Source organism: Corvus cornix, chromosome 8 (genome assembly GCF_000738735.6).
Source record: "Corvus cornix cornix isolate S_Up_H32 chromosome 8, ASM73873v5, whole genome shotgun sequence".
Taxonomy (NCBI): Eukaryota; Metazoa; Chordata; class Aves; order Passeriformes; family Corvidae; genus Corvus; species Corvus cornix.
Genome location: NC_046338.1, coordinates 5524591 through 5550544, shown reverse-complemented (window position 1 = coordinate 5550544; position 25954 = coordinate 5524591). Strand labels below are relative to the sequence as shown.

Sequence of the window (25954 nt, the reverse complement as noted above, 5' to 3'; positions counted from 1 at the left end):
ACTAAGCAAAACATATTTACCAGAACCAAGACACAAAGTGCCTTAGGCCTCTAGTTACCAGGCTTTCATACCACAAATGAAAAAGGCCAGGTGAGAAACAGGACCATTGCCTTCCTCCCAGCTGAATGGGAGGCACATAATGGTGTAAACCCCAAGTTTTAAAGATCCAAACACTACAGTGTAAAAAACATAATGGATTTCTAATTTGCAAAGCAGAACTGGACACTCTCTGAATAGGATTTGAATGCAAAAAGCAGATTTTAAACCAGCCTGTTGATTCCATAAAAATATGGCTCTGCGCATGAGACTCCTGCCTTACCTACTTGCTGGAGCATAATGGGCAAAATTGTGATTTTCATTGTTGTGTAGGACTTGAGCAGCACAACTGACCATGGGTCTTTGGTGCTTTATCTCATTTGAAGTTCTCCTTACAGAAGCTGCTTAAGCACCAGAGTTGACTTAGAGCTCTTGAGCCATGACTCCACTGAAGAGTGTCACACCAAGTAAACTGTCTCAGGCAAGGGGCAAAAGGATTTGCACTTTGTAGTTAGCCAGAGATTGTATGTGGCTGGGGAAGAAGGTGGTGGTAAGGCTAGGAGCACTTTCTGCTTGGCACAGTGGCATGGTGTGTGGGCAGACTCTCCAAAACCACTTAGTCTGGAACTACTTGTTCCAAATCTTGGATCTTCTTGGCCTCTTTCTTCATTATTTTTATCTATGCAAAGTGATTGTAAACTGATAGATGACTGGCAGGATTATACTATCACTTCAGGTAGCTGTAATTGACTGGGTGAAGCTGAAACTTTTCGTAGTGTTTTCTTTCTAGGCAAAGTTGGCATGCAGAGATCCTGCCCTGTCCATGTGCCCTTACCCTTTTTCATCCCTGGCTGCTTGATCTTGTCCCTGTATCACCCCTTCACTTGTGTTGACACAACTGTCTGTTAGGACTATGCTAAAAACATATGTGAACTGGTTTGAATTAAAATTACTTCTCATCTGGTTCTTTGTCTGGCCTCATAAATAACTGGGTCTGTACAGCTGGGAAAGGAGGGGAGGCAGTGCAGGCAGGAATGGGCAGCTGGGGAAGAATGAGGGGGGCCTCCTGGAACTGCCAGTGCTGCTCAGATGAAAAGTATCAGATGTTATGTTTGTCAGTCAGTGTTTCTGCCTGTTCAGAGGCACAGATCAGCTTCAGCTCTCCCCAGTCACTCATTCTAATGACACTCTGCAGAGCAGGTCCTTTACAGGAATTGTTCTGGAGCAAATTGCTCTGAATCATTTCAGTTTTTCCCTATTCTTTGTGTTTTGAGTTTATTGTTTTCACTCTAGAGTCAAATCAGGAAAATAGTTACCAACTGTACATAGTTTCAAATTAATACATAATTTCTGAGGAACTACAGACAAAGAAGACTTATGTGTGTTCTTTCTGGCTTTACTACTTGATAATTAAACTACGTATACAGCAGTGCTCTGAGGCAACTAATTAGTGCATGACATAAGAAATAGTCTGAACAGGAGCCCTCAAAGAAGAGGTGAACATGTACATCTCAGGAAAGCTACTAATAATGAATGAATGATACACTGAATCTGCAATGAACTAATGCATGAAGCACTTCTGCTTCTGGTTAATGCAGAAATTGTCCTTTTTGACTGGGTTATTTTTTCCCTACAGATGAGAAGAGCATATTAAAATACCAGGCACATGGTATCTCAAGCTGCTGTGTCACAAGTAGCTAAATATAATATGTCAAGTGTATTGGTATGAGCTGGTATGTAATCTCTGGATCAAATCCCAGTTTTTCAAAAGGTCTCCTCACTTCCACTCTCTATTTTAGCAGAGACATAAGAAGACACTAAGAGTAGAAGAGCACAGACAGCCTGTTTTTAAATGGCAGGTTTATTAAAAATGTTCTCTATCACAAACACTGGAAACATATGCAGCAGATTTTACTGTAAGTGAAAGATTCAGTGGATAGTGGAAAGGGAGTATCTGTCAACCGAATGATGAGAAATAACGGGGCAGTTACCACAGCAAACTCCTCACAAAATCCCATTATAACTCAGCATCCTCGGGTTCCAGTTCGTGTTCAGTCTGCCCTTAGAACGCAGCACATGGTTCATGAGCTTGAGCTTTGAGTTTATACATATTTACAGTAGAACAACCTATAGGTTACAGGAGAGGACACATTAGCACCAGTGCTTATGGATTAGGGCTCACATTGCCTCTGCCACTGCATGTGCACGGAACTGACTTTACTGAAGGGTTAGGTTAAAAAAAGGTTAATAAATCTGGCACTTGGAAGGCAAACTGTGCTCTGACATGACCTCGGAGTTCTTTGTGTTAGGTATCACACTTGACTGCCTGTCTCTGAAGGCTGCCCATCACAATTACCTTAATGCCCTTTCTTGCACAAATGCACACTTCACTTCCCCTCTGCTTGGATTGTTATTTAGGAATAGATGTAACCCCTTGAGATCAAGAAATCAGTGTGATTTTCTTACTGCTGGTCTAAAACTAAGCACAAACTATATTTAGCGAATATTAGACAAAATTAGTATCTTTAGCAATTTTGGTGAAACATTATCACATAGCAAAAATTCTACAGTGTTTGTAATTACTGAGATTCACAAAAAAAAAGGCTTTGGTTAGAAAATCAAAAAGGGTGAAATAAAAAAAAGCTTTTAAAAAAAAGAAGCCAAAGGAGTGTCAAATACTATATTGAAGTCAGTGAGTGCAGAATAAAACAGTAGTAGTCCATTAGTTAATTTTTCAATAGTAAAATCTTCCACCTAAAGAAGCCCATGTCTCTTGCAAGCTGTGTGTCTTTCTTGACGTTCACAGCTGGTCTCCAGGTTCCAGTACAAGCAGAGTGGGGATAATTCCACATTTTCCTGTTCAAGGCAAAGAGTCCTTCTTCCAGCTGTGAGGTAGAGATTGGGTATCAGGTCACTGGGGTGTGAGATATCTCTGAGTGTAGCAGTCACACATTTGTTTCTAGTTCATTTATTTCAATAGTGCAGTGATCTTTACTGTTGGATTTCTTAGTGTGATTCTCCACTGGACTTTCTTCTTGCTCCACTTGTACGGGTATATGGTGCTGCAACCCTTTCACTGTTTCTGGTCCACGAGATTCATTCATGGTCTTCACACAACCATTTCTCTGGTAAGCCACAATCTGATGGATGTTAATAGGCTTAGTTTCACAGATCAATGGCACCTATGTGAAAAGCATTAAGATCTGGAATACTGCCACTGATTGCTGTATACAACAGGAAGGGAATTTTTACTTGGAAAGCCTCTGGGCTGCTTTACATTCACCAGGATTATCTAGAGCCTCCATAGACTTCCAGAAGCTGTTTCTCATATACTCTAAGGCATCTTTGCACACCATGTGCACGAAGTGAAGGAGTCTGTGTGAAAACGCAAATTCTGTCACAACTCTAATTTGACTTACACTTATGGTAACAGCTGCTTTCCATTGGTAAAGTGTTATAAGTAGGGTAAATAGAGACCAGAATTCCAGGGCTCACTTCAAAAGGTAGACTCTCAATGGCCACTGTGCTGAGCTCTGGGCAGTGCTTGCTCTTGGGTGTAATTAAATAAACCATTTGTTGTTGCCTTATGCCTTTCTTCTAACACAGTAAACCAACACCTGTCTCTTCAGTTTGCACTGCTTTGAAAGAAATAAAGGGGATTTTATTAACTGATTCAAAAGTTAAATATTGAAATGTTCTTTAAATCAAACCAGATTCTGATGGGGAAAGTAAGACGTAAATACTGGCAGAGAAAAGAGGTGGGCTTGCAGCTGAGAAAATACGGCTTTTGGGTATACATTACTAACTGCACAAATTATGCAGCCAAAATGTATGGCAGACTAGCAGTATATTTTAATACCATTACAGAGCATGATTCAAAGAAAAATCTCATCACAGATGACTAAATAATCCCTCAGGAAGGATTTTATATTACTGAGACATCTCTTCTTAAGTTCTGACTGAGTTGTAAATACAGCAGTGAAATGTCAGGAGGCCTGTGTTATGCAGGAACTCAGCCTACACTTCTGGCTTCGTAATGGATGATGTACCTTACCCATAGGTTGTATTTTAGGGGTTTTGTAGGTAGCTGCATGTGTAGCCCATGTAGTCAGGCCTAATCCTGTCATCAGTAATTACTGCAGGTGCTAAGTACCTCAGAGGACACTGCTTGTCTTTCTACATACAACTTGAAAGAGCAGGAATTTTAAGTGAATGTTGCAGGAAGGCATGTGAATGGGATTGACCAGAAAGATTGCAGAATGAGAGAAATAATGATGGAAACAAAACTTTGCTATCTGTGTGGAATACTATAGATGATGCACAGAAATGAAACATGCCTTGTGAAAATTAGTCCTGATGAAGAAATGTTCCTGCCTGAACTATTCTGTTTTTGTGGAAGAAAGATAATGAGAGTCTGCCATGAGCTGAAATGGTTGGAGATTAGCACCTCCAAATCTGATGGGCTCATGGAATTAGGAACCTCCTTTGTCAAGGATTGAAGGAAGGACTGAGGACTTCCTGTTATAAGGAAAGACTTAGTGATGCATGCCAAAGATGAAGGAGAAAATGCATAGGAGTGGAAGGAGGCAGGGGCAGAATACAGAGGTATGTGTGCTGTATGAAATAAGATACAGAGGAGGTAAAACAGAGATGTAAGGAGGGACTTGTATTAAATGTAGAAGGCATGAAGATGTCTGAGAATGAAATCTAGAATGGAGTCATGTGCTTGTGCTAGTCTGGAAAGAAAATTATTGCAAGGGTGGCTTCAGATTATGCTGACTCTGGGGCTTGCAACACCCAGGGTAGTTGCTTTTGTGGTGAGCACATGGATTATGCATGTACACACTCATAGATACCTTTACCTCCCCCTACACACAGGGAGTCAAGGACATTTGTCACTCTGCTCTGTTGCTGGTCACACTTCGAGGACAAATTACTGGCCAGTCAGGACCTGGGTGCTGAGTGTGGCACTCACAGTCCCAGCATCTTGTGCATTGCAGGACAGCGCAGCTGCTTCTGCTCCCATCCCCAGTGTGCCAGACACAGCTGGCTGGCAAGCCCTGAACTCCAGTGGCTTTTCACATGACCTCATGGAAAAACATCCCTCCACCCCATGTGCTAAGAAGCACATTGCCCAATTCTGTCCTCTCTGAAACACCTTTTATACACTGGAGGAACCAAATGTGGGAGCTCACAGGTTCTTTGCCATAATCCAGCACACCCTGGCACACCCTGGCTCACAGTGTGGTTACCTCGTCACCATCCTTGATAAACTCCTTCCGGCAGATGTGGGCCATGATCCCAGCAGCCAGCGCGTCCCCCAGGACATTGATCATTGTTCTAAACCTGTCTCTGGAAAATGAAACAGTCATTGTAAGTTATTGGCTCCTTGGGTACATTCCTGTGCCTCCATCAGCTGTTAATTATGGCTGAAGGACAGTTTTGCTGTTTTTATGAGCTAAAATGTTTAGAAATTTAAAGAAGCTTGGTATCAGGCATCCATTAGTAATTGAGCAGCTCAGTGGGGTTTTCCAGTCTTTTCTGAGCTTGGTGTGCTGTGCTGCCACACACTTTATTGTGTAACAGCTAAGTGGAGCAGCTGTGTCCTCCTAGAGAGGTGAGCTGATTCAGCACTGAAAAGGTGGAACAGCACATCACAGCTGCATCTCTGTCCCAGTTTATCTGTTAAGGTCTGGCAGTATGGCCTGATTTGGAGACTGGTGCTCCAACTGTCTGAATTCAATGAAAGCAGAGGTCAGCCAGCACAACCAGTACCTTGTATTAGTGATCATGGTACCAATCTCAGCAACCAAAGTGCTACTTAAGATCATTGTATTGGTAGAATGGGCAGGATACAACCAAAATAATTCAGAAGATTGCTATGTAACTACACTCACAAACCAAGCAACCACTGACCATATTTAAATAATATTAATTCCTGTAAAACCTGTGGTGACTTTGCCTCTTATGCTGGCTGTGCAGTAGCTCTTAAAGATTCTTCATTTTCAGTTACCTTTTCCAATTTAAATTTGTATGCTTGACAGTAGTTTGTATTTAATATAGTTTATTATAGTTTAACTATTTTTCATTTATTCACTTATGCGATTTCTTCCCTGTTTACACCTTCTGCACACTGTCTAGAAAATAAATCTGTTAAAATACAGACTGTAAATAGAGAAAAGTAACTGGCTGTCAAAGACAAGTGTTACACTTGAATCATCCTGGAACCTATTAGTTAAAATTGATGAGATTTCAAATAGATGATATAGCATCTAAGTCTGAAATAAATTACATATTTTCCAAGAAAAACATATACATCTGAAGACTCTGTCATATTAGTAACTTAATTTATAAAGGTAGGTTATAAAATAGAGGTTCAGGAATCTCCAGATGTTTGGCTTATTAAAGCCAGTGACGGTCCAATATCAACACTGCCCAGATTTCTGATCCTGTGTCTTAATATAGAAAAGAATTGAAACTCTGTGCTGAGGTGTTTTTTTTTCAGATATTTTAGGCAGGTACTCAGTGCATATAAATGTTTATGCAGTTGCCTGCTTAAATATCATGAAAGTTCCTGCATGAAAGCTTGTGTGTGGAGTTACCCAAATTGTACGTGCAACTGCAAGTAACTTCAGCAATAATATTCCACAGCCTACACCTAGACATGGTTGTTGATTCCAGGACCCAGTCCTACACTTGTTTGCTCAATCAATTTTTTAAATTCCTGCTGTTGTGATTTTGGGTTTTGCCTTGAAGAAAATTTCCTTGAAGAACATGTTAAACAGGGGAAAAGAGCAGTTACAGCACATACTGATAAAAGTTCCTGTTACACACTGACTTTTTTCCTTGCTTGATTATCAAATAGTAATTCTTGGAAAGATATTCAGTGTTGTGAATTTTGGATTGTGCAACAACTCAGCTATGGTAGAGAAGAAGCTGTTTGAGCAATGCTGAAGAGCTTGCATTCCCTTTTGAACTCTGATTAGTATAATTTCTAAAGATGGGACTTTTCAGTGCTCCACACTGAAACTCTTAAGAAAAGGGACTGCCTGGCATATTGTTGGACCAGTTGTGTTCCATGTTCTGAGTGTATGGAGCAGTCTGCACTATGCATGGGTCGAACCACAGCACGCACCACTGACATTTCACCACTGAGAGGCCACCCTGCTGCTGGTGGCGTTTGTCTCCATGCAAACTTGTCAGGTATCAGGTGTTGCAGTGGTATTTGAGCTGTAGATGATATTATTAAAGATGCAAAACTTTTACCTCATGTTTAATGAGCTGGGAAACGTTTTGATTTTCTTCTTTATGTCTCTAAGCACTAGCTAAAGGTGTGAAGGTCACATACATGTTATGGCTACCTAAGAGAGTTTTAATACCTGCAGTGCATTGTAATGAGCATTTCAGTCTCGTGAGATCATCTAACCAGCCTTCTTTAAGCGTTCTTCATACTCCAATACTTCCAAAACTAATACTGAAAATATTCATCGTGTCAACCATGTTGACACTTTGCATCTGCAGGCTCTCGAAACCACCAAGTGCCAAAATACAGAAATACACTTTTTGTTTGAAAGGTCATCTGCAAAAGACAGAAAATTGCGTCTATTCCTTACTCACTTTTTAATACCATCTGGAGCTATAGCCTGAAAAGTTTTTTCTCTGTTGTTTTGAAAAGTTGTGTAAGACAAAAAGAAGCATAATTCCTATATACGCTGGAAGGCTTACTGGAAAAACAATGAAATGTTGATGTTGCAAGAGCTGGGCAAAAACTGAGCAATAGAGGGGAAAGGCTTTTGTAATACAGTCTTAAAATATTCATACAACACAAGATTTATGGCTCCTATTAATGCTAATAATAATAATAATATTCTATTACACTGAACAGGAAATACTTTTTCTCACAATTCTTTGTACAAGAAAATAGGTAGCTAAAAGTTGAATAAAATAGGGATATATAACAGAATGGACTAGTAACACATTTTTACCCAGAACCTTGATGTAATGAAACTCCCTGTATTAAAGGAGATATATTTTATATAGCTCAAATAAAAATAATTTGGACATTTCCTTGTGTATGCATATGCTATTAAGCAGTTAATTGACATGCTAATGGGCTAGGGGCCAGTATTTCATGATTCATCTTCCTAGACTATTCAAAATTGATTGATTCATCAGCATTTACATAAAAGTTGAGAGTTCAAATAAACCACTCCTTACAAATTTTTAAAGTGGCTCTTCTCATGGGTGGTACAAATCCCTTTCATCCCAAGTGTGTTAAGTTTCAGCCCCTGCCTATGCTGTTAAATCCCCTGTGATTAGGGATACAGCAAAGTGCCCTCTCTACAGAACGGCTGCACTTGCAAAACTGGGGGCTGCAAGCAGCTGCTCCCTATTTATCACTGAAATCAGAGAGAGCACAGAATTGCATCAGGATCCATGGTGAAAGGAAGGCATTATTAGTGCCAACACTCAGGCTGACTGTATTGGGGTTGCAGTAGCAGTAGCTGTACACAGCACACACCATCACTGGGCTGTCATGGCTCGTGTGGGTGGAGGGATGGCAGTGATACTTGCTGGCTTCAGCAGTGGCTCAGGCCTCCAGCAGAGTGCTTCACTATGCTGAGATGGTGGCTTTGAAATGTCAGTGAACTGATAAGCAGAGTGCAGGCAAACCATGTTTCCTAGGGATGTTGGCCCCTTATCCTTGTCCAAGGCAAGGTGCCAGAGTTGCACCTTAAGCACATTTGTCTGGCCCAACCTTCAAACTTGTCTTGAAGATCATCATCCAACCTAGCTAGGTGCAGCCACTTCCATTGCCTGACTATCCTTCTGGAAAAAAAATGTTTCTTAAGTTTTTTTGGGATCTGACTTGAGGTAGGTACTTTGTTCTACTTCTTCATCCTCCCTCCCTGTGAATGTGAAGATTGATCAATGTCCTCTTCTGGACAATCTTATCTTTGTAAAAAGCTGCTGTGGTGACCTTTTCAGCCTGCTCTGGTTTTAGACTAAAAGGACTCCACTTCTTCAGCCTTTCCATGCCAGATGTATTTGCCAAACTTATCTAGACTCTCTCATTTGTCTGTCTTTTTCAATATAATGTCCACATCAGCAGAATTTTTAATTTGAGGCCACAATAACACCATTTCAAATTACATAATCACTTCCTATGCCTTTTATAGATTTGTATTATATGTACTACTGTACCCCTGGAGACCATTTATCTTTTTAGCAAAGTTGCCACCATGGAAAGCTCAAGAGCTTTGTGTTACTTACAGTGCCCAGTCGACGGCAATAATCAACGTGATGTCGTCTGTCGGGAGCCCCACCGAGGTGAGAACAATGACCATTGTCACCAGACCAGCTTGTGGGATGCCTGCAGCACCTATGCTGGCAGCTGTTGCTGTGATACTTTAACAAAGAAAGAAAGAAAGGAATAAGCTTTACTTTCTGCAAGAAACCATACCATGTTTCTAAACCATTCTCTTTCTTACACAAGCCACTGCACGGAAGTGCCAGTGTTTTGTGGACAGAATGCAGGTGAGATAGCAAGAACAGGCTAAACTGCCCAGGGCTGAATTGTCATCCTGAGCCTTTGCAGCCTTGGCACTGGTGGGGCAGTTTCAGTTCTCTCGCAGTATCAAAGTTGCAGAGCAGAGGGGCCAGCCAGGCTGTGGGCTTCTCTGAGTTAGGCCAGCTTCTCAAGGATCACAGCACCACCCAGCGCTGTGTGCCAGGAGTCTGCCAGCCCCACTCATTGCTGCTTCTCCTTGGCAGCCGAGCTCCCAGCAGCCACCTTTGAGTCACCTCAGGCAGCTCCTGTGCCTGGCAAATACGCAGCTGGCCCTGCCTGGGGCCTTTCCTGTCAATCCATCTCAAGGGCTAGGCCAAGGTTAAAGAGGCTGGGCCAGGGGTGAAGCCCTTGCACAGCACATGGCTTTGCATACTTGGATCTGAATATGAAGCAAGCGTGAATATGACTGTACAGCTTCAGTTTCTGGAAAGTATTTTTACTTGACCTTCATATCATTTTTTTAGCCAGGCAAGCAGAAATGAATGGGAGACAAGGGCAAGAGTAGACCTGGCAGGCTTAACATTTTTTTCATAATGTTATTTTTAAGGGAGGGATGCAATTCCTTTTTCCAGGAGTAAAAGTGACTGGATATATTCATTTCCACCCAACTAGCAACTTGCAAGGGCTAGCCATCTAGCAGAAAGACAAAAAACCAAACGTTGACAGTTTTAAAAGGATGACAGAAAGCATTTACATTGATAATCTTCTGCATTCATCAGTCAAGAATGTCAGAGCTTTTGGCAAGCAGTTAAGTCTCATTAACCTCCTGTGGAAAATGAGGATAACGGTATTCACCCCTATGGAAACTGAAACACAGGGATATCCAGTCCCTTGCTTACAGCTGTACTGTGTACCAGTACAGCAGCAGCAGTATTTCTAACTAGAGCCCTTTTCTGCAATAAAAAAATACATTAGCATGTGGGTGTGTTGGGGAAGGAGAAAGACTTAAAACTACATTTTGCAAAAGTTAACTTGTGTAGCATCCTAATAACATTGTAATAGAGCACAGGTAGGAAAGGACAGAAGCTCAGTAGCTGAGTAACAGATAGGTATAATGAACATTAAAAGGCTCTCCAGTTAGTGCTGGACTGCTTCTGCCTCTTAAATCAGGCCACAAAGTCTCAGGACTTAATTGGGATCAAAACCAGGACTGTTTAACTAAGATTTTACAAGCAAACTCATGTGCTATTCCATTCCATCTTCACCTTAATGTAGATGTTTCTTTCTGTAAGATGCTCAGTTGATGGAAATATGATCTTTACTCTCTTTCTCTGCTACATCAATGTTTGCATTGATAGAAACTGCCAACCTGGATTTTACAAACAGTGAGCAAAGTAGACTGAGTATTTGTCTAACAATTTTTTCCTTCTGGCAAAAATATCCTGGCATTCAGAATTATTTGAATTTTAAATCTCCAGGTCCTAAAGTATCAAGATCTGGGGTAGGTTTGGCCTATAGAATGCAGTTAGAACTTGGATTAAGTCATTGAAGGTACTGAATCCACCATGATTTCCTGTTTAGCTTCCTCATTTGTAAGTGTTTTTACTTTTTTTTCTTTTCTTGGATTTTTTCCAATCTTTACTTGCATTTTTATTCTGCTGTTTTATTTCTGTCTGGTCGTTACGTACTAGCACTTAATATGGGGAGTAAAAATAAAGAGATAAGAGAGGATTCTGCTAAGGAAAAGGTAGAGCTTACATTCTTTCCATTTACTATCACCCTTCTTCTCCTTAATTTTAAAAATTACTATTCTTTACTTCAAAGTGTGTGTAATGTCTGCTCATGCTCTGGGCCATATTTTAGCATCACATGCTAAAAAAATCTCAAAATTCCAAATCACAAAAGACTAAATTTTAGCACAGACTCATTCCAACAGTTTTCAAAGAGAGTGCAAGCCTGAAGCAAGAGCTCATATGGGCACAATTTATTTCTTCTTTTTGTAGTCCAACCAGGTCTTGCCAGAAGCCCATTAGCAAACCTCAGCTGTCATCTGGGGTTTCAGGACTCTCCTCTTCTTGTCATGAAGGTTCTTGGGTCCAGCAGAAGATGGGCAAGGCCCAGCAATGTAAATGGGGCAGTGGTGAGGTCAGTGGGTGGGTAGTTAAGCAGATCTCAAATATATTGCACAAAGCTCTGACTATGAGGAATGTTTTTATAATCATTTGTTCCCTGCTGGAAACCTGCAGGTTTCAGTCCCTGAGGCATTCTTTGGCAGTCACTGGAGTTATTCTGGCAGTAATTGTTCAGCTGGATCTTCTAGTCTTTTGGATCCATTACAGGCCTTTCAAGGATGGAGTACACAGCTATAATAATCTCTACCCACTGAGAGCATGGTTGTTTATGAAGTTTTCTTCTTTATCAAGCAGAAGAGAAGACAATTAAAAAACATCTGAGTGATCTGACATCTTCATGAAAACCTACCCTGATAGTAGCATCTGTCCTCCTTCCCTCTTCCCCTTAATCCTGCAAGAGCTTCCTGGCACACACAATTCCCCGTTACTTGATCTAAGACTTCCAGTTTTGCAACTTTTTAACCTTTTCCTTTCACTTAAAGATGCAAATCAGACTTGAAAACAATTGTGAAGTTTGAAATAGTGTTTTAAACACCAATAATAATAAAATGTTCCAATTCTAGAAGTGATCAATGGGTTGCCTAAATGCAAAAATTACAGTTATCCTCAAACAGAAGCACATTTCCTGGTGTCCACATACATCTATTGAACAGGACCAGGACAATTTCTCTTTGCGCAATCCTGATCTCTGCATTGCTTGGAAACACCCCTTCCATGAGGGATGCATTTTTTGATAACAGCAAACATGAGTTTTGTTCTTAACATTGCTACATACAAGAGTTGTGCCTCAGACTCAACAAGGTGATGATCCTGTTGGGTCCCTTCCAACTCAGCAGATTTTATGATTCTATGCAGACAAGCAAATCCCAGCACATGGAATTTGTGCTTTGTACCTTATGGTAATAATCTGCCCAAAGTCCAGCTCGTAATTGTTCACTTGGGCGATGAAGATGGCGGCCACCGCCTCGTACAGCGCCGTCCCGTCCATGTTGATGGTGGCTCCCACGGGCAGCACGAACCGCGCAATCCTCCTGTCCACGTGGTTGTTCTCCAGCAAGCACTTGAAAGTGATAGGCAAAGTGGCTGAGCTGCAGAACAGCACAGAAGCACACATTGGGTTATTTTTGTTTCTGGGGAATTAATAAATTGTACCAAACCTTGTCTAGGCAGGGGAAATTCTACACAACCATCTGAGCACTGCTTCTCATTCCTTGCTCTGCATGTGACTCACTTACCGGGACCGCGCTCCTCCTGAGGGAGGCTATGGACAGTTACATGTATAAATGTTGGAGTTAGTGCTAATTTTGCTCCCAAAAATTAAAAATATTTTTCTCTCTTTCCCTGTTTCAGAAGAAAAGGGACAGAAATCCCACAGAGGCAGTGTTGTACACTCAAATGCAAGAAAAGGGAACAACACCCTGTGCAGCTTACTACTAAAACCTCTGAAAACTTTTGTACACTCATGGTTTCTAAAAATGTTTCCTTCCAGGCCTACCTCATATGTAAACAATTTTTTATTTCTGCAAGGGGTTAGACAAAGATCTTTTCAACAGCTGCCTGAAAATAAAAATTGCAGACAAAACGTCTGTAGTTAGGAATATAAAATCCCTTTTTCTCCCTGGGACAGATCTACCCACGTCCCTTGTGTGATCATATACCAACCACATAATTGCAGGTCATATAGTAATGTGTACATATGTAAATGAGACATATGTGTGTGGAATATAATGGAATGGTATAAGACCATTTGACAGGTACTTATTTTAAATTGATCCCTTCAAAACTCTAACTCACAATTTCATACCCTAAAAAATATTTCCAAGTTTTGTTTTCCTTGACCAAGACAATTAACGAAATACTATATGGTCAGAAATGTTCTCATTTTCAATAAAAGGCACACATTTTTAAATAGTAACACATTGAAATGTGTTTATTTGTATATTTTATCAGCTTTTTGGTACACATTCTGCATTTTATCAAGTGGTCACATTCACTGATATGTCATGAGTAATGAAACTGCATTCAGGTGAATGAGGGGGATTTTTAATGGCACATCAGTTTGTATGGAAAATAAGTAACACTACTGAAGAAAAAAAACAAATGGCAAAATATTTTCCTTGTTATTATACCAATTTTAATACACTGCTCGGTATCTGAGACTATTTAAATGTAATATAGTAAACTCCTTCAAAATTATTCCAGAGTTACCTCTAAAAAAGATAGTTATAGGGGAAATATTGGTATGGTGACACTGTGGTCTTCAGTGTCCTGTTCTCATGTGATTTACATGCCCTTAGACAGGAAATCCAGGCGTCTTTCCCCTGGTTTGGCAGTCAGATTGCTCTGTCACTGTGTGTTGTGACCCACACATCACAATGTGGCTCCAGTACCTAAACCTTGTAATGATCATTATCTGTTCTTAATTGAAGATAACACATTGGATCTGCAATTTCTTTCTCAGTTGCTGCAAATGTCCTATAAAAGCACAGAGGGATTCAAAAAACTCTAAAATCACAACCCCAAGCTTGCAGGAATACATAAGCAAAATGTTTCCATGAGTAGGAGTTGTCATTTTGTATTTGCAAGCTGTTGTTCGAGGAAAGTGTTTGGAAAGGAAAAGTAGCTTCCTGCCCTGGAAACACAAAACAAAAAAGACAAGGCTATGTTTTCATTATGATATCTCTCTTTTCTATAATTTCATGAAGTCTGACTGCTGAATGATTTACTACAAACTGCCAGTCACTGCCTGAAAATCCAGACAGAAATCTTTCTCTAAGTATCTAAATATGCTGGAAAGGCAAGAGAGCAATGGGAATCTGATTACCTCCCGTAACTGGGGTATATTAAACTTTTAATTCAGGCAGTCCTAGTATTTAATCAATACTTACTTTGAAAAACAAACACAGCAAAGCATAACCCCATAATCCCCAAGCTGCACATGAGATGTCATTTTTCTCTTGGGCATGTCTGTCATTTTTCACACAGTTATTTGTGAATGACTGAAATTCTCTGTGTCGTGTTTACCATAAAATGTTCATAAAAGAAGAGGATAAGGCTGTGGCTCACAAACAATGTAGAACTGAAAGCCCTGGAATAGCTGCAACTAGAAGCAGACTCAGTAGCATTTCTAGATGTTCTGACTAGCAGCTTGGCCAAGAAACAATTATTTAACTTATTATTCATTGTCTCCCTTTTCTGCAGCTACTCAGTTTTGGAGAGTTACTTGTTTTTAAAGACTGTCTTCCCTCAGACATTTGGCTTTTCTGTAACAAATCCCTGCCTAATTTCTCTGGGGGGAAAAGAGGACAAAAAAGGTGATCTTACAAGTCCTTTCCACGTTGCCCACACTCTGACATACCGGAATATTAAACCTAAGTGTCTGCCTGTTCTGAAGGCAGAGAGCTGAGCTGTCAAATATGCAAATTTTAACTGGTTGACATATTCCAATTTGGTTGAGATGTGAAAAAGATAATGCAAAACAATCTCTTAATAACAATGGCACAACCAGCAAAATCCCCATCTATTTCCTTTGTTGTAAATAGATTTTGTGATACTGTTTTTGCAAGAATTCAAGTTTTAAACTTGTGCACTATCTCACAGAGTCAGGTGTGTCTTTCATTTGAATTTTATGCTGACTGAAGTAAAATTTCTAAGGCACATAACAGATTGGATTGGTTGTTTGTTAAATATGTTGTTTGTTAAATATAAAATAAAAAAGAAAACAGGCAGAATGTAAGTGCAATGATGATGAAAAACATGCAAGATATAAAAAGGAAGCAAATTTCCAGGTCTTGGATTCCTCTACTTTCTTAGCACAGGCTACTTTACATCCCTGATTACCCTTTCAGCACCTTTTTCATATAAATGAACTTTTCCTGAATACAGGTGACAGAAGTTATGTGGAGTATCCTAGGAGAGGTTGTCTTGTTTAATGATGGTTCATTTTTACTCATAATTTATCATCTGGCACATACCAGAAAAATATGTCATATTCAAGGCTTTGGCTGTTGGTGACTCTCAGGAGGCAAAGGAAAAAAGCTCCTACTGTAATTTTGGAGTAATATTAATATATAATTTCAATATTATAAAAAACACTATCAAATAAATAATTTGTCTCATTTGTCTTTCAGGTTGAATTAGGTGAAGTTTTTTCTTGAAAGGTACTTTTATCTAGTATTAGACAGTGGAGCAGTAACATTAAAGCCTGACATTTAATATTTATTAGGAGGAAAAAATACTCTAAAGCACTGATTTTAATCTGTTAAGTCTTGTAAAACCTGACCCAAGGCTTTCAGCTGAGAAGTATCTTCTCCCAGCATTAACTCTGACAATTAAAAATACATTTTCAGAGTCTAATCTCAATTTTGGAATAAAATGCTGTAGCTGCAGAGACTGAGCATAAGCTAATGCTGGCCCAGGCCAAGCTTTTACTAGTGAGAGCCACAAAGACAGCCAGTCACTGTGGAAGAACAGCTGTTCAGCCTGCTCTGTTTATCTTATCATTCAAATGCATTTTGATATTTGCTCCAAAAAAATCAGCAAACTGATCTCATCTCCCCTGTCTAAATCTGCCTTTAATTTACACTGTGCAATAGCCAAGATCTTAGTGTTTCATAAGCAGCAAAAACCTTGAAAACCTCATGGTTTATAATTCATCTTCAGAGAAGATGAAAATTGCTTCTTTTGATGGGATGTCCCACTGAAAAGATGCTGCTTTAATTCATTAATGATATGGAAAGATGACCTAGAAAACCAAAATTCCCTCTTGCCATTAGAATGAGGAAAGCTAAAATCATGAAGAATTTTGCCTGCAGGCCAAATTCTGCTTTTTCAGTGTGGTAAGAGGTGACAAGATCAGGGGCAGTGTGGGGGGAAGAAAGCAGAGTCAGGAATCCCCCCAGCTGTGCAGCCTGGACACCCCAGAGCAGGGTGGGCAAAGGCAGCACGTGCCCACCCTCAGTGATGCAGGAAGGAGGACCTGTGCACGTTCATTGTGTCCTAAATGATGCACCAAAGGAAAAAGATCTGCTTATCTGCCCCTGCCTCTCCACTGATGGCTGTGCAAACCAAAATACTGCTTTGATTGGGATTTCTGGAGAAATATAAGGGGACTGGGAATGGGGTGCAGAACCTTTCACAAGAGGGAAACAAGCAGAAATAATGTTGAGATTCAGTAAAATCATTTCCATCAATGGCTGCTTAGTGGCTTTCAGGTTTCCCTGTGTTACATTCTTGGGTTTTGTAAATGGTATTGTTTTTGCCTCTTGTAGTTTGATCTCCAGCTTTACAAACAAGCTTTCCACAGGTGCAGACTATCTGCAATGAGTATCAGCACACTGGCCTGTGATTTTCTTTCTATCTTTAGATGTAGACCTGAACCAACACAGAAAACTCTCCAAGAAACACATCAGTATTCTTAAAATCAACTCTTTATTCTTCTCTAGGATGATCTGAAAATCCAATACCCACATGACAAGTGTTATATAATGCCCCTGTGGCAAATCTTATTTAACCAAATACAGATGTGTTGACTGTCAGGAGAGGCAGCTCTGCTGTCCAGCCCCAATTATTTGTGCATGTTCTTTTGGCAACAGCTCAGTTATGTGCAGTATCCATTCCTTTCAGTGTAACAAAGGTGAAAAGTTCAGCTATTTCTAGACAAGACACTGCTATTTGAGCAGAAAAACATTGGAAACCATGTTGGGCCTGTGTTGGATTTGCAAAATATACATACTCTTAAGGAGGGACAAACAACTAAATCCAAAAATGTCCAAGGCCCAAATCTGTATGTTCAGAGCCTTTCCTCCAGACTCACCTTAAATTTGGTGGTACTTTAGCGTCTCTCAATAAAGATACTAAATCTGGTAGCAAGTCCTGCTGGTGGTTTTGGTGACAGACTGAGCTGCCAGCTGGTGCCAGAGCTCTGTTCCCAAACTACACCCTCTCTGGGCCTATAAATAATTATTCCTTGCACAGCTGAAGGGAGAAAGTTCTGTCTCAAAGCATTTGATATCCCCAGAGGCAGGCTCTTAACTGGGAGTCAGAGCCCAGGAGAGTCAAAGTCAGCACAGGCTTAAGAGAAAGCTGAATTCCGTGTGTATTCCCCACTGTTGGCAGGCACTCCCACATCAGCTTGGGGTAAGGAAATGGGGCTGAAGAAAACCTCAAGTAAGGATTGGTTTCCCTTGAAGAGGCTCAGCAGAGACAGACACCTCTCTCTCATCAGTTTCCAGATCAGTAAAGGACTCTTAAATTGATGATAAACTCAAAATGCAATGCTGAAGAAAATATGAAAAATTAGGAAAAGTAGTATGTTTTGAAATGGTGAAATATGTGCTGGTCTTTTAAGTCTTTATGAAACCTTCCCTGATGAAAGTTCTATAGATGCTAAAGATAAAACAAGGACCAAAATATTTTTCTTTTCCTAAAAAGAGAAATATTCAGATTGGATTTTTAGTAAAAGTTATCTCTTTCTAGAAAAAAAGAGGGAATGAACGGAACGGCACAGATTAAAAAATTGTGTCAGCAATAAAATTCTTCAGAAAGAGAATTCCTAGAGAAGCAGGGCAGATAGTCAAGTGTGTCAAATGTGAGCCTGATGAGCCTTTCCAACACTGACATCTTTGAATGCAAAATTCTCATCTGACTTGAATGTGGGGATGTGCTGACATCTCAAGCTACAAACTTTTTATGTTCTAATGAAAAAGCTTCCCTTAATTATTGAAGCATAATTAGAGTTTAAACACCACCCACCATGTAATTTTTCTTGACTTTGTATTTCTCAGTATGCTGCTCTTTATAGGTCATTTTGGAGCAAACTATTATACATGAAAACACCTTGTAAAATGTAACAGTGGAAATGCAATACCTTCTGTACTGAAATAATAATTCCCTCCTCCCCTTTCTTTTACTCCTCTACATTCCTTCAGCCACAGATGCCATGAAGCTGTGTTGTCATATTGGCTACACAGAAATGTGATTTTAATTGTCATTCTTGTCTTTGCTCCACACAAGGCAATTCCAGCCCTTTCAAGCACAACTCATGCACCATTTTATCCATGTTGGGAGTCATTTTCCTAGCCAGTTCACAAGCTGGTTCCCATTTTCACCGTACCTTTGTTCAGCTATGGTTAAAACTCATTGTACATCTTCCCTAAAAAGGGTGCAAAAAATATTATTCCTTGAGCAGAAGAGTTAAATACTTTCCCAATGCTGGACAATAGCTTGCAACCACAGTCTTTTCTTAATGTACCAAGAGACAAAGACTAAGATGAGTAGAAAGGATAAAATGTTTCCACATGACTGAAATAAGAGGTTCCCCACTAACACCAAAAATGAAGTCTGGACAAACTGCATGTCCCTCATATACATTAACTTTGTAGAAACACAATATTTTTTATATGGAAAAAGAACTTATTCCCTTTCTAGTCCTCTACAAAAAAAAATGGTTTGTCCAATATTTTTTAAACCAAGGGAAAACAATGTGACAAAATCATTGTCCAATGGCTCCCACATAACTTCCAAATGTTGAGACACACATTTTTTAAATTTATACCAGTGAATTGGACAGAGACCATTGTTCAGATACAGAAATATCTGTTCCACTACAGCAATAGTGTGATCTTCCCAAGAGGTAGCTGTAGTAAGGATCTAGCAAATATTTTATTGGATCTGTCTAGAAACTCTGTAATACCTGGAGGATGTGGCCAGAGCAATGAGCAAGGCTTGAAGGATCCCTCTGATGAAGACAATGGGATTCTTCTTGGTGATGAAGAAGTACATCATTGGCAGAATAAACAGCCCGTGCACCACCAGGCCGCACACCACCGTAATGGCGTAGAAACCCAGCTTCTTCCCAATGGCCGAGGGGTCATCCATTTCTAGGATTTTGCCAGCTATTAGGAACACAATTCCAAATGGAAAATACCTGAGAAAAAAGAAAGACAGTCATTATTAGGAGACAGCTCGCTCCCCTCACACAGTAAGAACTGGCAGATCCTTCCAGAGGCAGTGCAGTAACAGCACTGTCTGCGTTTGGCTGTTCTGTTTCCACACGAGAGGAGGGTGCCCAGAGCACTGGGCTGAACAGTTTTTTCTGCAGGGTCCCCCTCAGCATGGCTGAGGTTATGGTGCTGGCAAAGAATGACTTTAAAATGTTTTGGTTCTGAAGGCAGCTCTGACGTTTTAGCTTCAGGCAGGTAAATTACTGGGAAAAAGGGGAATAAATCTTAAACTCCTCTCATGTGTTTGTGCTCATGTAACTGTTCATGGATTTTCATTGGAAGCTCTTAAGTAAACGTTTATATTGCCTTTGGAAGACAGAGGAGAAACACCAACATACATTAGACGTGCTCTTGGACTGCCTGGGGGTTTGATTTGGGGCAGATAAATAGGCAGAAGAATTGTTAGTTTCTGAATCCACTCTGGACAGGTGCTTTATCAAAACAGTTGTGCTTCTGTGCACAGCTACATACAAAGCCATGGATGCCAAAAAGCTTTAGATTTAAAAAAAGTTAGAAAATCTGGGGGTATCCAACCATCTTCCACTTGCAGCTGTGCCATCTCCAGAGACTTTACACAACTTCCTCATTTTTCCAGAAATAAACGACCTCCTTTGGTATCCAACCAAGCAATCATTCCCTGACCCAGCTCAGTCAGATTGGACCACGTAGCTGGAAAGAGAGGCTGGTAGTGGTTCCCTGCCCCACGTCAGGCTGAGCCACAGTGAGGGACATTCTGAAGTGGAGAGAAGGTGCAGAGCTGATGGTTCTTGTTGGCAGCCACCTGCTGTTCCTCTGGGCAGACGTGTTGGCAGGTCTGGCTGGGTCTGCAGCAGTGCTAGAAGTGATGGAAGTACCAGCTAGAGCATCCCATCATGCTTCTCCCTTGTGTGGTATGGGTGGCTCTAATCCCTCTTGGCATGCCCAGGGATTAGTAGTGCCCTTAAGGCATTCAGCACACCCCACCCAGCTATACCATGTTCTGTTATTTGGGAGTAACAACACAGAGGTTGACCCTGTCAACAGGGTAGTACAGACCAGGGACAGATGTGTGTGCATCTTCAAATGCTGAGGCCCTGCAAAACTAAGAGTTGTTCACCCTCGTTTATTTCCCTGGAAATAAATTTGTGAGATTTCTGTGCATTTTCTTCTGTTGAAATGTTCTTACTCTTTTTAAAAAAATATTGATTTTCTTATTGAAACAGTTACTTACCAAACAGCAACTGCCACTATCTTCATGACAGATTCGTTCAAACACTGGCAAAAGCTGACCAAAGGGATGCCACTGTTCCCCATTCTTCCCAACATTATGCCTGCAATCAAAGCATTCAGGTTCAGTTTCTCAGGTCTTCACACACAGCCCCAGTGCTTTCCCTCCCTGCTGTAACTCAAAGTCCCCTGGCAGCAAGCCTGTGTCCTTAACCATCTGTCATAGAGCCCTGGGAGGGATTTACCTGCTCTGAGTGATCCATGGAAGACAAACTGAGAATAATTTTCTAGTGAAGGAAACTGTTTCTGCCTACAACCAGGCAACACCCAGGAGAACTTGGAAGGCAAAGCCAGGTTTTGAGGTTTGTTCTGGTAATGGGGAGTTAGTAATGAAGTCTCTGTCATATTTTTGGTAGCTTCCTGTCTACATGATAATAATTAACCTTTATAATCAGTCAAGCTTTGCAGTTTTGGGGAAGGTAAGGAAATGCAGTTTCATGGGGAGAAAGGCCAAATTGCTATAAAGACTAACCAGTAAAGAAGAAAGCAAATAAAACCCATTTATGTGCCCCCATTGCTCAGAAAGGAAATGAATACAGCTCTGGGATGTGTCACCTAACCAGACAGTGTTAGTTTCCATTAATGCATATGAATAGATGACATTTTCCTATAGCTAATTATCCTCCCTGAAAGGATTGTAAGTGAGTGAGTCAATTGCTCAAGGAAGCACTTCAAAAACCGGCTGTACCCAGGGAGTTTGACTTTGAGGGGAGCTGTCTGGGGAAGCAGGGGCTGGCAGTGGGATATATGCTGCCACTAGCTCTGGATGTGCAGTGTCCTTGCTTTTAGCAGGAGCCTGGGCTCTGTCCCTTGGAGCCCACAGCTCAGAGCCACGTCTCAGGCAGCACCACTTCCAGGGCCAATCCCCTGCTGAGGCAGGGAGGGAGGCTTTTAGCTGCCTTATCCAGGGATTTCACAATAGCAGTGCACTCAAGATGTCAGTTTGTGAGCCTGTTAATACTCATCTAAGCCATAACTTCTAGGTCAGAAGACAGCACTTTCATTAAGCATGTTGCTCATCTTTGGTAATAGGACATTAACTATAGTTCAGCTCTTCTAGCCTGGTCAGTGGCTGTTTCACAAGAGTCTTGTCTTCTAAATCTGCATAATTCCAAAAAGATGAAATGTCTTCTTTTTAATTTTGCAGGAACAACTGCAACTTTCTCCTTAAAACACTGTCCTACCTAGGCATGTGTGTGTTGGTGGGGACAGGCAGGGGAGTGGGCAGGACTGGGGCCTCCGGTCTGCAGCCCTGATGTACCAAGGTCCGTTTTGATGCAAACATTTTCCTTGTAATGAATAAATAATTTGTGCTCCTCTAAGAAAAAAAGGTCCAATGTCTCAAGTTCTTTGCCACTGTTACCATCTCTAGCAGAAACTCCTGCACACTGTGAGGAGAGGCAGTGTAGCTACTCCCAGCTGAGCCAGCACGAAGGCTTTACACTCTGCCTGTCCAATATTGCCCATTCTAATGCATGCCTGGCAAAGAAGTCCAGTCGTTGACACCCAGGATGTATTCCTGGACTGAGCATACTAAGCAACTAGCCTCCTGCTTCATGGAAAGACAATTAGCTCAAATCTAAATTTAATTATTGTTCCTTTATGCCATTATGGTGTTGATGGGCCTTAAGGAACCTGTAATAACTCATACCCACCCTACTGCTGTTTTTCTCTGATGTAGAAAGACCTTTGAGCAAATAAAGCTCAGCAAAACTGTTGCAAAGCACCAACGTCTCTACAATTTTAATAAATAAAAACTTTGGAAGGCTGCTCTTCTTTCATAGGGTTTGAGACCATATGTCTTCTGTTTCAGTGCTTCCATTTTGGGGGCGGCAGGGTGGTACAGAAGGCTGAAGACAGTGATAAATGCTTGGCTGCATCCTTTGTTCAAAACAAAAGCCTGAAATAGTCCCTGGTGATCACAGTTATTTAGGGTTTGGTGTCTCAGGTTTTTTTGTGGCTGATACAGCCATAGGTGACCCAGCAGCCACGCTGTGGGTGACAGTCCTGGTACTGTTTTCTGTACATCAGCCAGGAAGAAATCAGCTCTCAGTTTCCACCTCCTGAGCCCCAGGCCAGCAATTCTGAGGGGCTTGGTAAAAGTCATTCATTCAGTTCTGGGAAGACAATGAATAATCTTCTGTTCTCAGAAGCAGAAAATTGCCCTTGGTCCTAATAAGTACATGTAATTAATTCATTCATATCCAGTACGTTTTGACTGGAATAGTGTTTGCAGTCACATTTTACTTTGGAAATGGACTGTAAAATACTACAAACTGGGAGAGAGCCAGTTTCCAGCAAGGTTGTACATGGAATGCCACTCACTGGAGAAACTAATAAAACAGAGACAAATCCATTAATTCCAGGTTTGAATCTTGACCCCTTGTGCTGGTATGAACCATAATATAATAAATACAGTCAAAGATGTTTTATGGAACTACTTTTGCTGACCAGATTAACTTCCAAGAATAAATTAACATAAGGAAAATTTGATCAGCATTTTCTTATAAAAATCATCAGAACTTTATGATTAACTAGGAAATGTTTGTTTAAATTTCTTCTTTCAAATCCACAAATCCACAAACATAGTATAACACACATGGCACCAATGAGTTCCTCCAGCAAGTTAAACTAAATAAATAAGCCAGACAGAAGCTCTTACTGGGACAAGCTACTAGGTGGTATATAACTATCTTCATTGCAGGATAGAAAAATAAAATTGAGACGTTTCAATCAAAAAAGGAAGATCCACAGATCTAAAGCTCATAAACCAATATGGGTTGGAATACTTGTAGAGGGGCCATGGATCTGATCTGGTGGTGATTCCTCCCTCCTCTGAGCACACTGTGTTAGTGTGTCTAACAGGCAGCAAAAAATGGTTCCTAAATAAAGCTCAAAATAATTGACAAAAAAAATATGAAAAAGATTGCAAGTGAATGCACAGAAAACACAACTCCATGGAAAAAAAGTCATCAAGGATTTTCAAAATTTATCTTCAAAAGGGTGGGAGAACAGCTCTGTAACAGTCTTGCCTTTTCCCCCACAAAGTTTAGATAGAAGCAGTTAAAAAAGCTGAATCAAGAAACCAAGCAACCCAACCCCAATCCTTTTCTCTTAAATGGACACTTGGATTATTACAAACCAAACATGTCTCAAACCTACCCATCGTAGCAGAGAATATCACAATCCCAAGTACATTCATGCCATCACTAGTGCCTGGCTCTGATTTGTAAATCACTTCAGGAGGGGGAGTGATATCCAAGGCAAAATTCTGGACATTAGATCCATTCTCATCCTGGACTCCATATATTATAATGCGACGAGTAGTGCTTTCAGATGATGCTTTGTTAGATTTAATGATGGGAATACTCCTGGTGCGATACTGAAAGAAAACGAAGTAGTTTTTATTACAATCTCCCAGCAGGAATTAATAGTTTAATGAGACCTCCTAAGTGCTCTGTTTCAACAATGCTGCGTGTTGAAGGGAGAGGCATGAAAAAGAGAATGAACACTCCTGTCCCTGTCTGCTAAAATCTGTAAAAACAGTTGAATTTTTTGAAAAGCATAACAAAACCAGAGTTTGGTGCAGCAAACACTTTGCCTCCTCACAGAGCTACTTTCCTGTAAGACATAATTAGGAATGACTCCCTAGAGGTTCTGAGTGCCCTTCTCTTTGTGAGGTTCCCATGAAATATTCCCCCGGGTGAAATAAATACAGCCATGCCTCTTGCTCACTCAGAACTTTTAGGTGAGCTTTTCTTGCCAAATTCCAAAATGAGTAATTAGATTCTTCCCCAATACATTATTTTGTTGCTTTAACTGAAAATAGTATTCTGTTCTTCCTTTGTGTGGTGTTGCAGGGTGCTCTTAAACATATTCCAACTCTCCTCAGGTGGATGTGGAGCTGACACAGGAGTGCATATCTATTCTCTAGTCACACTAGAGAGCACTTTATCTCTGTTTTGTCTTCAGATACCATGGCTGCTGAGGCTAATGGAATGGGACTCATTAATTCCTAAATGCTGAAGGTACTAACAGTGTCTGAAGTCATATGCCATGTCTGTATCTGGGTTGTGTTTTACAAAGAAACATGTTTCACATAATGCTGGCTTATGTCTTTCATCAGTAAAAGGAACATAGCCACTTACCTGCTTGAATGTGGCCTCAACAAGATTGGCTGGAAACATGTTCCTAAAAATGAACAAATAGAAGAATAATTTCTATGGAACTGAAACCAACTTCTTTTTGCTGTGTGTTGGGTCTCCCATGATAAATCGGTTCTATGCCCTCCTGGAGAGCAGGGGGTGGGCAGGTGCAGAGGATGCCACTCTCTCCCACTCTGCCATACAGCTGTGCCTGGCTGAGCACGGCTCAACAGAGAGACAGCTCCTTGGAACTAAAGTTTTGGGACTTGCTTCCAAACACCTGAGGTGAGACCCAGGAGCTCTGGCTGCAGATTTTGGCTCTGCCACAGTCTCCACGTTGTAACTGGGGCGACATAATTGCTGGGATTCCCTTCCCCATCTGTTGACTGAGGGGATGAATGTTCTTTTATTCCATATTTTGTCTTCCCTACTTAGATAATGAGCTGTTCAAGACAGTCAGGGATGTATTCCTGAGACCCCTGGGTGCTGTAATCTACTGTGGGACTTCTAAGTACCCTGTGCTAATTCATAAACTGTAGTACCCCCGATATATTTTCATCACTAAAATTGCAAGTGATGTAGACTTTGCAGTGGTTTGGTCAAGAACAATATGCTTTCCAAAAAGAGGATCTCATTCCTGATTAAAAGAGTTGAGGTTAGAGCTGTACGGTCTGTGCTAAATTTTATTTTGATACAGTTCTGAGGCTTCAGAACAAGAACCTGAATGAAGCCAATGGCTTCATCTTTGCTCACAGCTGAGCTACAGAGGAAGACAATGACCAAACATGGAGATTGCAGGGAAACCAATAGATTTTTAATTCCAAAAGGGACTCTTTTTGTCACCTTTTATGACTTGCTGTG

At 40.7% G+C, this 25954-nt stretch overlaps 1 protein-coding gene across 3 annotated transcripts in view; it reads right to left on the bottom strand.

Annotated features, from left to right (window-relative positions):
• Window positions 1-1878: 1878 nt before the first annotated feature.
• The window catches only part of SLC1A7 (solute carrier family 1 member 7), a 51633-nt gene continuing 27557 nt past the window's right edge, over window positions 1879-25954 (bottom strand). The window contains exons 4-11 of one of the 3 annotated variants that reach the window (XM_019291845.2): window positions 25097-25139; window positions 24111-24330; window positions 20893-20992; window positions 19373-19606; window positions 12573-12767; window positions 9310-9444; window positions 5289-5388; window positions 1879-2921 (exon numbers count right to left, since the gene is read on the bottom strand). In XM_019291845.2, coding sequence (XP_019147390.1) covers window positions 2763-2921; window positions 5289-5388; window positions 9310-9444; window positions 12573-12767; window positions 19373-19606; window positions 20893-20992; window positions 24111-24330; window positions 25097-25139 — 1186 coding nt within the window. In that variant the 3' untranslated portion in view covers window positions 1879-2762. Of the gene's footprint in view, window positions 3219-5288; window positions 5389-9309; window positions 9445-12572; window positions 12768-19372; window positions 19607-20892; window positions 20993-24110; window positions 24331-25096; window positions 25140-25954 lie in introns of all 3 variants that reach the window. The other 2 variants (XM_019291844.3, XM_010408817.4) reach the window with 2 other exon arrangements.